Source organism: Mustela nigripes, chromosome 6 (genome assembly GCF_022355385.1).
Source record: "Mustela nigripes isolate SB6536 chromosome 6, MUSNIG.SB6536, whole genome shotgun sequence".
Taxonomy (NCBI): Eukaryota; Metazoa; Chordata; class Mammalia; order Carnivora; family Mustelidae; genus Mustela; species Mustela nigripes.
In genome coordinates this window covers 97,296,839-97,314,089 of record NC_081562.1, presented here as the reverse complement: position 1 = coordinate 97,314,089, position 17,251 = coordinate 97,296,839, and the positions used below count along the sequence as shown (strand labels likewise).

General features: G+C 37.0%; 1 protein-coding gene across 4 annotated transcripts in view; it reads right to left on the bottom strand.

Moving 5' to 3' along the window:
* Window positions 1-268: 268 nt before the first annotated feature.
* The window catches only part of MON2 (MON2 homolog, regulator of endosome-to-Golgi trafficking), a 118,197-nt gene continuing 101,214 nt past the window's right edge, over window positions 269-17,251 (bottom strand). For all 4 annotated transcript variants that reach the window (XM_059403601.1, XM_059403602.1, XM_059403603.1 and 1 more), the window contains one exon: window positions 269-10,700. In XM_059403601.1, the coding sequence (XP_059259584.1) occupies window positions 10,537-10,700 (164 nt within the window). In that variant the 3' untranslated portion in view covers window positions 269-10,536. The remainder of the gene's footprint in view (window positions 10,701-17,251) is intronic.

The window sequence follows — 17,251 nt, the reverse complement described above, 5'->3', positions numbered from 1 at the left end:
GTCTCCCTCCCAATCCCATCTTGTTTCACTGATTCTTCTCCTACCCACTTAAGCCCCCATGTTGCATCACCACTTCCTCATATCAGGGAGATCATATGATAGTTGTCTTTCTCTGCTTGACTTATTTTGCTAAGCATGATACGCTCTAGTTCCATCCATGTTGTCACAAATGGCAAGATTTCATTTCTTTTGATGGCTGCATAGTATTCCATTGTTTACACAAAGTTCTAAATCTACTTTCCAAACAGCTGAGAGATACTTCATAATGTTCTTCTGATTATATATCTTTTAATTTTTATTTTACATATTAGTAGTTTCAACAAAGCTCTCAAAACACATCCCTACTATTCCATTTTATAAAAGTTTTTCCAATTTGACCATTTTTATAAACCACCCTAAACATTTGAATCATTACTTATGAAGTCTCTAACCAGAGCCAAATATGTGGGTGTCTTTAATGTGTTGAACCTAATGGGGATGAGAAAGCAAACACGAAGTATATTAAAGAAGAAAATGAATCATTGATCAGATCTGAAAGTAAATTGCCAAAGTAGCTATGATTTTTAAGCTACACTGAGAAAACTAGTAGTGCTGGAACATAATTAAAAACCTAGAATCGTGCTGAGTGGTAACTGTAAAGCAAATTAAAAATCTATGTAATCACAAATATAACTATGCAGTTTTGTGAAAAATCTATCCTAGGCCACAAAGAGAACTTGGATTTGAGGCCAAGAGACTTTCATGATTATAATATATAACTGACACATCTCAACAACATAAAAATTGTAAGAAGAAAGTGTAACAACAGCGGTATTACTTTCAAGAACTGTGTTGGGAGCTAAAAAAGAATCTCACAAAATTAGATAAATATATCCAGTCTGACATAAACACCATATGGTAACTGCCTAAGAGACAGGAGTTGTACGTTATGTGTTAAAATTATGACACAGAGGTAGTAAAAGCTGGAAAGCAAATGCAATTTGCACAGTTGGGTCTGAAGCCTAATATTCTATTTTATTTTTCTAGATAAAAAGAATAAGATTGCAATGTTATAGCTCTGGAATTTTTCTCCCATCTAGTAAAACTTCATAGAAAGAAGGAGTTGTTATTATATGGCAACAGTTTCTCAAATAATGGCACAGTTTGGCAGATCTTCCCTGGTTGCATTCCTCATTGAATGTTAGTTTAAAATAAAATTTAATGTAACTACATTTGCAGCAACTGAAAATGGCCTCAGAATTCAAAGGTAAAATATTTTTTCTTACCTGAGGGGCTAGATTCAAGCCTATAGCATAATTAGGAACGTTTCAACTGACCTCTGTGTCACTGTAAGCACTAAGCACAGGGATACCAAATACACTTTAGAAGACTTGGAGAGGAGTACTGTAATACTGTAGCTCTTTTCCAAAGAATACTGTTTTGCAACAGAAAATTAGAAACAGCTGAAATATATGGGCAATATGCTGCCTCAAATCCTTCTGAAAGTAGGCAGTATAAATACATATTATTCAGATAACATAAAGCTAATATTCAAAGCATTTGCCTCTAAAAACAAAGAAACCCCCCCTCCAAAAAAGACAAAATAATATTTAAAACCTCATTTAAACAGATCTTAAAAACTCTCGGAAAAGTGGTAGAAATCTCTATCCATATAACAGAAAAGACATGATTGTTCCAAGTTTGCTGAATTCATCGTATTTATAGCAATCCCAGTGAGCATCCTTGCTGCTGAATCCTGTGGTTTCAGAAAGACAGCAGAAGCTACAGTCATTACCTCAACTTGTTCAGCTATTTTGAAATGGCAGGGGGACTTCACCTTGGCAAAAAAGCAACAGTGGCCCAAGCAGAAGGTACAGAATCTCATTTAATAAAAAGGCAGGTGGCAGTGGTCCTACCACTAATAGCTCTGCTTCTTTTGAACGAAAGTATAGTTGAAATTAAAGGAAGAGCTAGACCAGAAAAGGCAGAAAATAAAAAAGGAATGAAAAGGAGAAAAATCTAGGAGAAAGTAAAAAAAAGAAGATAACATAAACAGAATTTTGTTAAAAGGGGGGAAGGCGAAGGACAAAAAGGATGCAGAAGAAAAAGGGAGAAAAATACACAAAGTTCTCAAGATAGAATAGTAAATTTACCAAAAACTTGAACAGTTAACCTGACGATGTCTTAAGAAAATTGTATCTAAATTCAAACTATGTGTTACCTTTCTCCAAAGAATTATTAACACATTATCATCTCTGTTTTAAGGATTAAATAATAGATGCTTTGAAAAGTTCACATGCCTAAACTTATGATTTACTGGTTTGTTAAGTTGTTTTTTTTTTTTTTAAGATTTTATTTATTTATTTGACAGATCACAAGTAGGCAGAGTGGCAGGCAGAGAGAGGAGGAAGCTGGCTCCCTGCTGAGCAGAAAGCCTGATGCGGGGCTCGATCCCAGGACCCTGGGATCATGACCTGAGTTGAAGGCAGAGGCTTAACCCACCGAGCCACCCAGGTGCCCTGGTTTGTTAGTTTTTTTATTTTTAAGTAAACTCTATGCCAACATGGGGCTCAGCTCAGGACCCCAAGATCAAGAGTCGCATGCCTGGGCTCTCTACTCTGTTCCACTGGTCTATGTGTTTGTTTTTATGCCAGTACCATGCTGTCTTGGTGATCACAACTTTGTAGTAAAGCTTGAAATCAGGTAACGTGATGCCCCCAGTTTTATTTTTGTTTTTCAACATTTCCTTAGCGATTCAGGGTCTCTTCTGATTCATGCAAATTTTAGGATTATTTGCTCTAGCTCTTTGAAAAATACTGGTGGAATTTTGATCAGAATGGCATTAAAAGTATAGATTGCTCTAGGCAGTATAGACATTTTAACAATGTTTATTCTTCCAATCCAAGGGCATGGAATGGTCTTCCATCTTCTGGTGTCTTCTTCAGTTTCTTTCATGAGTGTCCTGTAGTTCCTCCAGTACAGATCCTTTACCTCTTTGGTTAGGTTTATTCCCAGGTATCTTATGGTTCTTGGTGCTATAGTAAATGGAATTGATTCTCTAATTTCCCTTTCTGTATTTTCATTGTTAGTGTATAAGAAAGCCATTGATTTCTGCCACGTTGCTGAATTGTTGTATGAGTTCTAGTAGTTTGGGGGTGAAGTCTTTTGGATTTTCCATATAAAGAATCATGTCATATGTGAAGAGAGAGAGTTTGACTTCTTCATTGCCAATTTGGATACATTTTATTTCTCTTTGTTGTCTGATTACTGTTGCTAGGACTTCTAATACTATGTTGAACAAGAGTGGTGAGAGTGGGCATCCTCTCACCACTGCAAGCTTTTTCCCATTGAGGATGATATTTGCTGTGGGTCTTTCATAGATAGATTTTATGAAGTTCAGGAATGTTCCCTCTATCCCTATACTTTGAAGCATTTTAATCAGGAACAGATGCTGGATTTTGTCAAATGCTTTTTCTGCATCAATTGAGAGGACCACGTGGTTCTTCTCTCTTCTCTTAATGATTTGTTCTATCACATTGATTGATTTGCTAATGTTGAAAAGACACATAGAGCAGTGGAACAGAGTAGAGAGCCCAGATATGGACCTTCAACTCTACAGTCAAATAATCTTCGACAAAACAGGAGAAAAAATACAGTGGAAAAAAGACAGTCTCTTCAATAAATGGTGCTGGGAAAACTGGACAGCTATATGTAGAAGAATGAAACTCAACCAAACTCAAACTTACGCCGTACACAAAGATAAACTCAAAATGGATAAAAGACCTCAACGTGAGACAGGAATCCATCAGAATCCTAGAGGAGAACATAGGCAGTAATCTCTTCGATATCAGCCACAGCAACTTCTTTCAAGATATGTCTCCAAAAGCAAAGGAAACAAAAGCAAAAATCAACTTTTGGGACTTCATCAAAATCAAAAGCTTCTGCACAGCAAAGGAAACAGTCAACAAAACAAAGAGGCTGGGGCGCCTGGGTGGCTCAGTGGTTTGGGCTGCTGCCTTCGGCTCGGGTCATGATCTCAGGGTCCTTGGATCGAGCCCCGCATCGGGCTCCCTGCTCCGCAGGAAGCCTGCTTCCCTCTCTCTCTCTCTCTCTGCCTGCCTCTCGGCCTACTTGTGATCTCTGTCTGTCAAATAAATAAATAAAATCTTTAAAAAAAAAAACAAAAACAAAGAGGCAACCCATGGAATGGGAGAAGATATTTGCAAATGACAGTACAGACAAAAGGTTGATATCCAAGATCTATAAAGAACTCCTCAAACTCAACACACACAAAACAGACAATCATATTAAAAAATGGGCCGAAGATATGAACAGACACTTCTCCAATGAAGACATACAAATGGTTATCAGACACATGAAAAAATGTTCATCACTAGCCATCAGGGAGATTCAATTTAAAACCACATTGAGATACTACCTTATACCACTTAGAACTTCCAAAATTAGCAAGACAGGAAACAACATGTGTTGGAGGGGATGTGGAGAAAGGGGAACCCTCTTACACTGTTGGTGGGAATGCAAGTTGGTGCAGCCACTTTGGAGATCAGTGTGGAGATTCCTCAAGAAATTAAAAATAGAGCTTTCCCGGGGCGCCTGGGTGGCTCAGTGGGTTAAAGCCTCTGCCTTTGGTTCAGGTCATGAACCCAGGGTCCTGGGATCGAGCCCCACATCGGGCTCTCTGCTCCACAGGGAGCCTGATTCCTCCCCTCTCTCTCTCTGCCTGCTTCTCTGCCTACTTGTGATTTCTCTCTCTCTGTCAAATAAATAAAATCTTAAAAAAAAAAAAAATAAATAGAGCTTCCCTATGACCCTGCAATTGCACTACTGGGTATTTACCCCAAAGATACAGATGTAGTGAAAAGAAGGGCCATCTGGGGCGCCTGGGTGGCTCAGTGGGTTAAACTGCTGCCTTCTGCTCAGGTCATGATCTCAGGGTCTTGGGATCGAGGCCCGCATCGGGCTCTCTGCTCAGCAGGGAGCCTGCTTCCCTCTCTCTCTCTCTCTCTGCCTGCCTCTCTGTCTACTTGTGATCTCTCTCTGTCAAATAAATAAATAAAATCTTAAAAAAAAAAAAAAAAGAAGGGCCATCTGTACCCCAATGTTTATAGCAGCAATGGCCACAATCGCCAAACTGTGGAAAAAAACAAGATGCCCTTCAACGGATGAATGTATAAGGAAGATGTGGTCCATATACACTATGGAGCATTATGCCTCCATCAGAAAGGATAAATACCCAAATTTTGTAGCAACATGAACGGGACTGGAAGAGATTATGCTGAGTGAAATAAGTCAAGCAGAGAGAGTAAATTATCATACGGTTTCACTTATTTGTGGGGCATAACAAATAGCATGGAGGACAAGGGGAGTTAGAGAAGAGAAGGGAGTTGAGGGAAATTGGAAGGGGAGGTGAACCATGAGAGACTATGGACTCTGAAAAACAATCTGAGGGTTTTGAAGGGGTGGAGGGTGGGAGGTTGGGGGAACCAGGTGGTGGGTATTGGTGAGGGCATGGATTGCATGGAGCACTGGGTGTGGTGCAAAAACAATGAATACTGTTACGCTGAATAGAAATTTAAAAAAAAAAAAGAGCCGCACGCCTACTGACTGAGCCACTAGGTACCCCTTACATATGCCTAATTAAAGAAGAGAGAGAGCCTCTTCTCCTCACTGCCTCATAGTCAAGATTTCTTTTTTCTTTTTTTTTTAAATTTATTTGACAAAGATCACAAGCAGGCAGAGAGGCAGGCAGAGAGAGAGAGGAGGAAGCAGGCTCCCCGCTGAGCGAAGAGCCGGATAGGGGGCTCTATCAGGACCCTGGCATCATGAGGACTCACTGTGAGCTCCTTTAAAGGGAACCAACGCTGGGGCACCTGGGTGAGTTAATGGGTTCAGCAGCTGACTCTTGATTTCAGTTCAGGTTGTGGTCTCAAGGTCGTAGGATCAAGCCCCATGGTGGGCTCCCGGCTCAGTGCAGAGTCTACTTGAGATTCTCTCTCTCCCTCTGCCCCCGCTCATGCATGCTCTCTCCCCCCCTAAATGGACAAATAAAAATCTTTAAAGAGATGGGGCACCTGGGTGGCTGGGTGAGTTAAAGCCTCTGCCTTCGGCTCAGGTCATGATCCCAAATTTTTGGGATCGAGCCCTGCATCGGGCTCTCTGCTCAAGCAGGAAGCCTGCTTCCCTTCCTCTCTCTCTCTCTCTCTCTGCACCTGCCTCTCTGCCTGCTTGTGTTCTCTATCAAGTAAATAAAACCTTTAAAAAAAATCTTTAAAGAGAGCCAACACTGCTAGCGTGTTCCAAAGTGCTAGATTTATAAGAAATTGGTATTTACCTAACTTCTCTGAAATAGCTTTTACATAAATCAATATACAAAGACATTATACCTTTTTTCCCAATCTATAAAAACTTTTCAAATTGAAAGCACTACTCTACTTGCCAGATTAAAAAAAACAAATTCAAGTGATTTTGAAGTATTAAAAATTATTTTCCCATAATACAAAAGTCAGTAACATCACATGTGGTATGAACTCCTGTTATCATCAATAGTAATTAAAAAAAAAATCCACTGTAGCATACACCCAAGCAACACACAGTAAAATGTGGTGGTTTATAGAAGAGCAGCATATCTGCCACAATGCCAAACCTAATCTGTAGAAATCTAAATGACCTATTAGGATGCTGGCAATGCTTTCTTGAGACTCTTTTTGTTCACACTATGACAGTTTTCTATTAAAACAAACAAACACAAAACAGTAATTCACAATATTCTTGGCCTGGACATTACTTTTGTGCCTTTTAAACCTCCAATATTAAATTTTACAGCAATTACAAATAGGTGGGTTTCTGAAGGTACTCTGCCAGACCACACAGACTCCACCTATAGTGGTCTCTTGAGGATTTGGCTGCCCATCTGAATTGTTCTACATTTGGGAAGACTGTATTATATTGGATCACTATATAATAACTAAACTGTTCTTTAGCAACACAAGTGTAACAATGACAACCTCTTTAATACTTTTCTACCCTATGCTATTTCACTCTCACTTTTTTTTTTTTTTTTTAAAGTAATCTCTACACCCAACATATGGCTTGAACTCACAATCCCAGGATTCAGAGTTGAACACTCTCCTGACTGAGCCAGCCAGGTACCCCACACCCTTGGCTTTATGGTTACCTGGGACTAGTGGTACCAAATTGTGACAATGAGCAAAATACTCTATGGTTATAGTGAGAAAAGAAAACCTAGTCACTACTGGCTTTTTATGGAATTAATTCAAATGAGTATTATTCTTCCGAACAAAATATATGTGTAAATTGTTCATTTCTTCCTTCTGGTGCTAAATATAATAAGGAATATAACAAGAGTTGAATTAACACTCAAATGGGAGGGAAATAGGCAATAAACGACCTAGCTGGAGCACCCACGTAGCTGAGTCTGATAAGCATCTCTTGATTTCCACTCAGGTCATGATCTCAGGGTCATGAGACTGAGCAAGCCCAGTGTAGAGCCTGCTTAAGATTCTCTCTTTCCCTCTCTCTCTGCCCCTTATCATCCCTCCTCAAATGCTCTCTCTCTAAAAAAATGAAAATAAAAACACCTAAAAATAAAACCAACATAGCTGCTAATATCATAAAACTTTAAACATTACAAAAAACATTAAAACATTACAAAAAACATAAAACATTACAAAATGTAAGCTAGTGAAAAGTAGTTTCCTCTAAACCAAACTTTTATGCATTTTCTTTTTCCTTTGGCCCCTACAGACTCCTAATAAATAAATGTTACTCACAAAAATACACAGTAAAAGTAACAAAACTTTAAAACTAGTTATAAAGAAATACTAAATGAGACACTGCAAAATCAGCTTTTTTTTTTCTTTTTGGCAGAGAGAAAATATTATAGGAAAATAAAAGTAAGCTATTCAAGTTGAAAATTAGTTTCTTTTATAATGGAAAAAAGTCAGAAAGGAATTGTAATCCAATGTTGGAATATACCTGTTGTCTGGTAATCTATGTTATAAGATAGGCACTGTCAGTGACATACAATGATCATGTGAGGCTTAAAACCCATTATATTTATAGTATGCATTCCAGAGGACATTATTACTAATGGTTCAAGGACTAATCACAGTCTCAGTTGTGCTATAACTGGGAACTTGGGAACTTGCTTTTTTTAATGATCTCTTAGCATCTAGTAATCTTGCACAGCTCAGTTCTCTTAGTCACTAGAGAACCCACTTCATACTAACAAAACAAGGGCTCTGCGTTAACCACCCCAGGAATTGGGATATTTTAGAAAATGCAGCCTAAGAGGAATGTTTGACTCAAGGGAATGAATTGCTGGTAGCTGACTCCTGGGGGTGGCAGGAAATATTCTGAGAGGAAAAACCTGTCAAATTATATCACCAAGGGGGCAGCTCACTTTGCTTGTCACTAAGACTGGCACTGATTACCATATTATATGGTATTAACACATTTATGCTTAGGTCTGTAGGGAATGGTCCCAGTATTGAAAGCTAATAGGATAGATATTAGCTAAAGCTACTCAATTTATATAAATGTATGCTATAAACCTCTGACTCATTTTTAACTTTCACTGGAGAGTAATTTTTATGAGTACAACTGGTCTATTATTTCTCAAGAATAAACATTTTCACTTCATGTAAATTCATGGCAGTATTTTTAACATATTACTTAACTGGCACACTACCTTTCTATTTCGGTAGTCTATCAGTGATAAACAGAGTTTTCTAATCCTTAATTTAACATATTCAAATGTAGGAAATAAACTAAACACACAGCTTGAATGTATTTTTTTTTACAACTTTAAGGAAAATGCTGGAGATAGACTGGAGGAAATGCCATAATTTACCTTAATTCTAGGTGAAATTATAAAATAGAAATTCATTCATTCTGGTAAATAAAAATAATATCCCCTCCAAAAAAGACCTTACCATGTTTATAGGTAACAGTGCAAATTAAATAATTACACAATTACAATAGCCTCAAAATTGTTTCTCATCTATTACTCAATTCTAGTATCTTCCCTAGTTTTATATTTATTTGAGAGGCTGAAATGTATAAATTCTATTAAAATCAAAGGCCTTCTAGCACATTAACACAATACTGAAACCATTATGATTTCTTAACCATTGTTTTAAACATCTTTGCATCTTTACATGTTTAAGAAAATTTAACTAAGAAAAATATGGTAATATCATAATCCATTAAATAAAAAATACAGTGATCTAGGTTAGTTTTTTAAGAAACAATTATGTTAATGTACTCAAGAGCATTTTTCTTCTTCACTGAGAGCAAAGTGAAACAAAATTAGCAATTTACTCCATGACAGAAAGTTTACTGTACTTCTAAATGATTCACTATCTCCAAAAATACACTTCTCATTGTTTTGGAATACACACACATTTTATATTTATGAGTTAGCATAGTTATTTTTCTTCTTGAGAAGACATTACAAAATGAAACACTGAAATGAACGAAACTTCACAGGCAAAAGTTAGGAAATCTGGAATCATCTTGCCTGGGTCATAATTCAAAAACAATGATAAATGCTTAGTGGGAAAAAAAAAATCAGTAGAAATAGAATATGAAAAGTCTTTAAAATTCAGATACCAAATATAAAAACAGACAGACTTATGTGAAAGCTGGGAAAGATATTTAAAGAAATGAGGTATGATGGAGCCAGAGTGCTACAATATATCCCAATGTATTAATAACCCATACTTCAAAGTTGCAAAATCAGCAAATCATAAACTATTTGCTGCTGTGTTCACATGACCTTTCTGGTCAGATGTTCAATAGTCACTAGTAAATACATTTAAAATAAGCACTGAGATAACTGCATGATCATATGGTGAGCGTATCTGCTGCTTAAGAAGGCAAATTATAAGTAAAAATGTAAGCAAACAATTTTGTATTAATAATAAATACTAGCTTCAAGCATTTAACATTATCAATATTTTAAAAATTTAAATAATAAATGCAACTATTTTATACAGAACTGTACCATTTATTATACACACAAGTTTATCAGTTCCCTTTGTTTACAAAGGCTGGTTATAGATAATGTGGAATGTTACAGTACCATCTTGCATAAAATTTTAGTACACTTTTGTACTTGAAAAAGGGTGCAAAAACACCAGCCTAATAAATCTGACTGAATGAAATAGCTTTTCTTTCATTTTAAAAAGTACATCACATACACCACAAACTGTACATAAGCTCACTTTTAAATCACCAATTGAAGATAAAGTAGCAGGCGTGTTTTAGTTACATTAACTCTCTCTCCATCAGTTTAACTTACTAAAGGCTTCCACTGCTACTCATTCAGGAGGCTTTGTTGACATGTAAGCTTGTAATATGAATTACTGAAGTCAGGTAAGTACAATTTAAAGGAGGTCAACAACAGCTGCCAAGAATTATTTGTAGTAAGAAATGTCCTTCTCATAGAAGACTCACTGAGGATCAGATACTCTTGAGATATCTATCTTTCCTCTTTAAAATTATTGTAGCTGGTCAAGACTCTCCATTTTGAACTTTGGATGCTGGTGGTTGCATGAAATCCTTAAAAGGAACGAGGGCCTCTTTAAGCGCAGAGCAGACTTCTGCAGATGAGCAGGTGATGCATTCTACTAAAGTTGGGTATAAAGCAATCACTTGTGCCCAGGTATTTCCATCAACTGTAATGAGAAAGTATAAAAATCTCAAAAACTTGTGGTTTAAATAGTAGAGATTATGCAATTAACATAAACAATCCTTTAAATACAAGGCAAAGAAAAAAATCCCCAAATACGGAGATTCCATAAACGTGTACTCCTTCTTTTTTTTTTTTTTTAATTTTTGGGAGATTTCCTGCACTATTTAATAAGATATGAAGGAAAAACATATGGTCAATGTGCAGTCATCAATACGAAGAAATTTGATAACGTTCATTTAATTTTTTTTTAAGATTTTATTTATTCATTTGACAGAGATTACAAGTAGGTAGAGAGGCAGGCAGAGAGAGAGGTGGAGACAGGCTCCCTGCTGAGCAGAGAGCCCGATGTGGGGCTCGATTCCAGGACCCTGGGATCATGACCTGAGCTGAAGGCAGAGGCTTAACCCACTGAGCCATCCAGGTACCCCTGATAACGTCCATTTTAAACGATACTTCAATTTGTGAAGGCCCTGGAAGCTGACAAAATAACCTGGAATTCAAACTTTTATCATTTTCAGTATAAGTGCCAGATAATGTAGTATGTATTTCAAGAACAATGAGAAAACAACTCCATTTCTTAACGTAGTTGTATGCTAAAAATATAAACATTTATATGATTTTCCCAGTAACGTCCTTGATATTCACTTTAATTTCAAGTGACCACACAGATCCATTCTTGTCCTGTACTGCTCCCTAATCTTTATGTATATCACTACATTGAAACCTCAGTGGGGAGGTACATGTCTGTGTTCTTCACCACTATCACCAACAACCAGTATAGGTGAATGCTATTTGGCTATTTATATCCTAATTAATTTACAATTTCCTCATACTCTGAGATCACATATTACATTCCTATTTTCTTGAAAGTACTATGCATATTGCTGAGAGTTCAATATGGAATAAAACCAACTGAGAGATTTCGTTAGATAGTATATGTATACGACACTTCATGGAGTAAGTCTCAAATCTAGAAGGCAGTATAGTATAAATGAAAGAATACTATGTCATACATGAGGAACTTTAATTCTGTTTTTCACTCCAATTTCTCTTTATCTCAACTTCTGTTGGAAAATAAAGGAATGAGTTTCTCAAACTAGTGTCCTTCAAGATACTTCTTATAAAAATAAATAATGTTCAGGTAAGTTTGACACATGTTATATATATTATCTTCCTTTTCGGGAGTCATAATTCACATGAATTTATTAAAAACCTGCAGTAAAAGAAGAGGTTTAACTTTATTCAGGGCTTCCAAAACTAATTTGGTTATGGAACTTTTTTATATTCAGTATCTACTGACACCACTCATCATCATTCATCATTAATAATCATTGCTTAGTACTAACCTTGGGAAATGCTGACCTGTTCATTAATCCCTACTTCACCCACACAATGGCTTCCTCAGAGTGGGAGTAGGGCTGATGGGTAATGGTGAGGGAGGGAATGTCAGGCCAGAGCTGTTTTTATCTGTTTTATATGTTAGGAATCAATATCAGATTTCTTTTGTAAAAAGAATTGTGCTGCTTGACAGGAAAGAAACATTTTAAAAATCACCAGTCTAAGAAGTTTTAAACAGTCTTCTCCAGCTGTTGCCTGTGAAACTTTCCACTAATCATTTGAGAAAAGATTGCACAGAGAGGATTCTAGAAAAATGGCAGAGTAGGAAGTACCAGGAGTCTGTCTACCCACCCAGACAACAACTGCATTGGCAGAATCTGCTTGATGCCAACTATTTTGGAACTCTGGAGTCTACTGAAGGCTTGCAACTTTCAGGGGTAGACTTGGACAGTTTATTGTGATTAATTTTGGTCAATTTCAGGTCTTAGCACAGTAGCAGCTACACATCCCTCACTCCTAGCCATGTGGTCGGCAGGTGTGCACATGTTCCTGAAGCAGCTAGCACAAAGCCTACAGAAAAGGCCAGTGGACAAAAATAACACAGCCTCCAAGTAACAGGGATCTGTGCTCTCTAATCGATGCTTTTGATCACAAAGGTGCAGATAAAAAGGCTTCAACAGCAACAAAAAAGCCAAACACCTCAATTCAAAAAATGTGCAACGGGTTTAAATAGATATTTCTCCAAAGGAGATATACAAATGGCCCATAATGCACAGGAAAAGATGCTCAACATCGTTAATCATGAGGGAAATGCAAATCAAAACTACAATCGGACCCGCCTCTTACTCATTAAAATGTCTACTATCAACAAAAACAAAAATAAAAATGGAACAAACAAAAAAAACCCCAAGTATTCATAAAGATGTGGTAAAATTAGAATCTTGTTCACTTGTGGTTAGAATGTAAAATGGTACAGCCACAGTGAAAAATAACATAGTGGTTCCTCAAAAAGTAAAAAATAGAGTGGCACCTGGTGGTGCCTGGTGGCTCAGATTAAGCATCTGCCTTTGGCTCAGGTCATGATCTCCAGGTCCTGGAATCTAGTCCCATATCAGGCTCCCAACTCAGCAGGCAATCTACTTTCTCTCTCTGCCTGCTTGTGATCTCTCTCTCTCTGTCTCTCAAATGAATAAAAATCTTTAAAAATAAAAAAAATTCAAAAATTAAAAAAAGATAAAAAATAGAATTACCATATAATCTAGCAATTCTACTTCTGGGTATATACTCAAAAGAATTGAAAGCAGGGTCTTTTTTTTTTTTTAAAGATTTTATTTATTTATTTGACAGAGAGAGATCACAAGTAGGCAGAGAGGCAGGCAGAGAGAGAGAGAGGAGGAAGCAGGCTCCCTGCTGAGCAGAAAGCCTGATGTGGGCCTCGATCCCAAGACCCTGAGATCATGACCCGAGCCGAAGGCAGCGGCTCAACCCACCGAGCCACCCAGGCGCCCGAAAGCAGGGTCTTGAAGAGATTTCTGTACACATGTTCATAGCAGCATTACTCACAATAACTAAAATGTGGAATCAACCCAAGTGTGTACCAATGGATAAATGAATAAGGAAAATACAATATATACACACAGACACACAAAGACACAGATACACACTGAAATATTATTCAGTCTTAAAAAGGACATTCTCTAACATTCTATGATATGAATGAACCATGATCATATTATACGAAGTGAAAAAAGCCAGTCATAAAAAGACAATTTACTGTATGGTTCACCTTATATGAGGTACTCAGAGTACTCAAAATCATAGTGATAGAAAATAGAATGGTGGTTGCCAGAAGCTTGAAGAAATGGGGAATAAGGAGTTATTGTTTAAAGAGTGTAGAGTTCCAGGGGTGCCTGGGTGGCTCAGTGAGTTATGCCTCTGCCTTCAGGTCAGGTCATGATCTCGGGGTCTTGGGCAGGGGGCCTGCTTCCCCCTTTCTCTGCCTACTTGTGATCTCTCTCTCTCTGTCAAATAAATAAATAAAATTAAAAAAAAAAAAAAGAGTGTAGAGTTCCAGTTTCAAGATGGTAAGAGTTATAGAGATGGTGCTGATGGTAGTACACTATTATGAATATATTTGAATTTGAATACATATTGAATATATATGAATATACCACTAAACTATACACTTAAAAATAGCTTATTATAAATTTTTATGTGTATTTTACTATAGTTTAAAAAAAAAAAAAAAGTTGCACAGATTGAAACCTAGTATCTAGAATGCCCCAGATGTTAAGTCAACTGACAAAATTAAGTCTTGGTTTGTTATAAGAAAATACAAAAATACATTAAGATCACATCTCAAACTCAGGAGAAGTTACTCAAATTTCTTAAATTAAAATATATTTTTAAAAGCCCACTATAGATCTTGGTGGGCACCTTGGACTACCTACCAAAAAGGAATGAAAAAGCTGCAAGCATTGATATGGAAGAATCTCCATATTATATGAAGCAGAAAAAAACAGAGTATTCAGAATAGTAGATATAGTATGGTCTATTATGTATATTCATTTATGTTCAAAACTGGGGGGGTACTGGAGTATATATTTGGTATTTACATAATAAACTTTTGGAAAGATCCACAAAATAATAAAAATGGTTACCTATGTCAAGTTAAGAACAGTTAAGACAGATCTAAAATAGGGTAAAGATGATCTTAAAACTTTTCCCTGTATGTCTTTCTATGATTTGGAATTTTTGAACCATGTGTAATGTTATTGCTTATCAAATTTTAATGTAAAGATCAAATAAAACAAAAACAAAATTCCTCCAAATTAAAAATAAGTCTAACAAATGCCTCCTCCCCCCCTCGAAAGCCCCAAAACAAATGACAAATGTCCTAAACAAATGTTGAGTGTACATTGGTTCCAAATCTTATACCTGTCCTCCTGAATTAACTCTGGAATAGCTATGAGCAATCCAACATATTTCCACTGGAAAGGCCTGAATTTTTCTAAGTTACCTTTTATTTTCCTGTTTCTTTTTTTTTAAAAGATTTTATTTATTTATTTGACAGAGAGAAATCACAAGTAGATGGAGAGGCAGGCAGAGAGAAAGAGAGAGAGAGGGAAGCAGGCTCCCCGCCGAGCAGAGAGCCCGATGTGGGACTCGATCCCAGGACCCTGAGATCATAACCCGAGCCGAAGGCAGGGGCTTAACCCACTGAGCCAACCCAGGCGCCCTATTTTCCTGTTTCTTAATGAAGCTTATCATAGCTAATATAATACCATCATCATTTATGGTTACATTTAATTTAAGTTTTCACTTCATATATCCGAAGCTACAATTCAAACTCTCTTAGACAATTTTTAACAGTTACTTAAATAATCTATCACTAATGCACTGCCCTATTCATGGCCCACTGGCTTTGTTTAAAAAAAAAAAAAAAAAAAAGGAAAAGAAAAGAAAAAGATTTTTTAAAGTTACATTTCCCTTCCTTTTTCTTTTTTTTTTTTTTTTAGATTTTATTTATTTATTTGACAGAGAGAGACAGTGAGAGAGGGAACACAAGCAGGGGGAGTGGGAAAAGGAGAAGCAGGCCTCCCGCCAAGCAGGAAGCTTGATGTGGGGCTCGATCCCAGGACCCAGGATCATGACCGAGCCGAGGCAGATGCCTAATGACTCAGCCACCCAGGAGCCCCTTCTTTTCTTCTTCCTTTGTACAAATTCTGCTTCAATTCTTGACAGCTATCAAAAAATCCTACAAAATCATGCAAGCACTATGTACTGAAATGTACTCGTTATATTTAATATATCTCTAACAATAACATGGGAATTGGAGAATTTTTAATTGGAGAATGTTTAAGTCTTAAATATATTTTTAAAGAATCCAATTGTGACCTATGATGTAACAAAAATTTTACTGGTCACTAGGAAGTTAATTCATGGTATCCCTCTCTGAAATATCAACCAGAACTTTTTTTTTTTTTTAAAGACTTTATTCATTTATTCGACAGAGAAATCACAAGTAGGCAGAGAGGCAAGCAGAGAGAGAGGGGGAAGCAGGCTCCCTGTTGAGCAGAGAGCCCCCAATGTGGGGCTCGATCCTAGGACCCTGAGATCATGACCTGAGCTGAAGGCAGAGGCTTAACCAACTGAGCCACCCAGGCACACCAACCAGAACATTTTTTAAGAGAGCTCAAATTTGAATTTGAAGGGATGAAATCAGAGTATTGCTCCCACAATTTTCTTACAAACTCTACTCCTCCCTTTGGATTGAATAAATATAAATCTATTGCTCCTTAAGATTTAGTATAATACTCACCGTTTTAGGCCAAAGCACCAGTGGGTAAATTTTGAAAACAGAAAAATAAGTATTTACTTATAGTATATAGCAACTGCCAGAACAAATATCCTATGACTCATTTATTAGGCATTTATTAGGAACTTCCTTGGGTATTAAAAGTAATGTTACTTAAAGTGCCAGTCTGCTAAGGTACTTGGGCCAGAATATAAATCAATACACTTCCCTCTTTAACAAAAGCTTGTTGTATTAAAAATGCCAACTGGGGTGCCTGGGTGGCTCAGTCATTAAGCGGCTGCCTTTAGATCAGGTTATGATCCCAGTCCTGGGATCGAGTCCCACATCAGGCTCCCTGCTCAGCGGGAAACCTGCTTCTCCATCTCCCACTCCCCCTGCTTGTATTCCCTCTCTCACTGTCTCTCTCTGTCAAATAAATAAAATCTTACCAAAAAAAAAAAAAAAAAAGTCAACTGAACCACTGTGTTCACTGACACAATTAACTTATATTCTGGTGCCAGCTCTTTATCCTGTCCTCAAACCACTTTGTGTTGCAATGCAGAGCATTCAAAATAGAACAAAGCATGTCCCAAAAAGCCTCTCAAGAAGTTTACAAGTTAAGGGAACTGAGCCATGTGTGTATATAACTGTAACACATACAGAGTGCTTTAAGACAAAGGTATACATGCTACAAATTCAATGAAAAGAGAAATCACTCACCATTAAGGATTAAAAACAAGGCTTAAAAGCAGAGTGATATCTGAACTAGATAGATGTAAGCAGAAGACTGAAATAAGCAAAAGGTTGGGACTACTTGGGTAGACTAAGAATTTTAGTTTGGTGGGAAAACAGGATATGTGAGGTCTAATGGAAATAAACCATACATCTAAGGGGGTTTG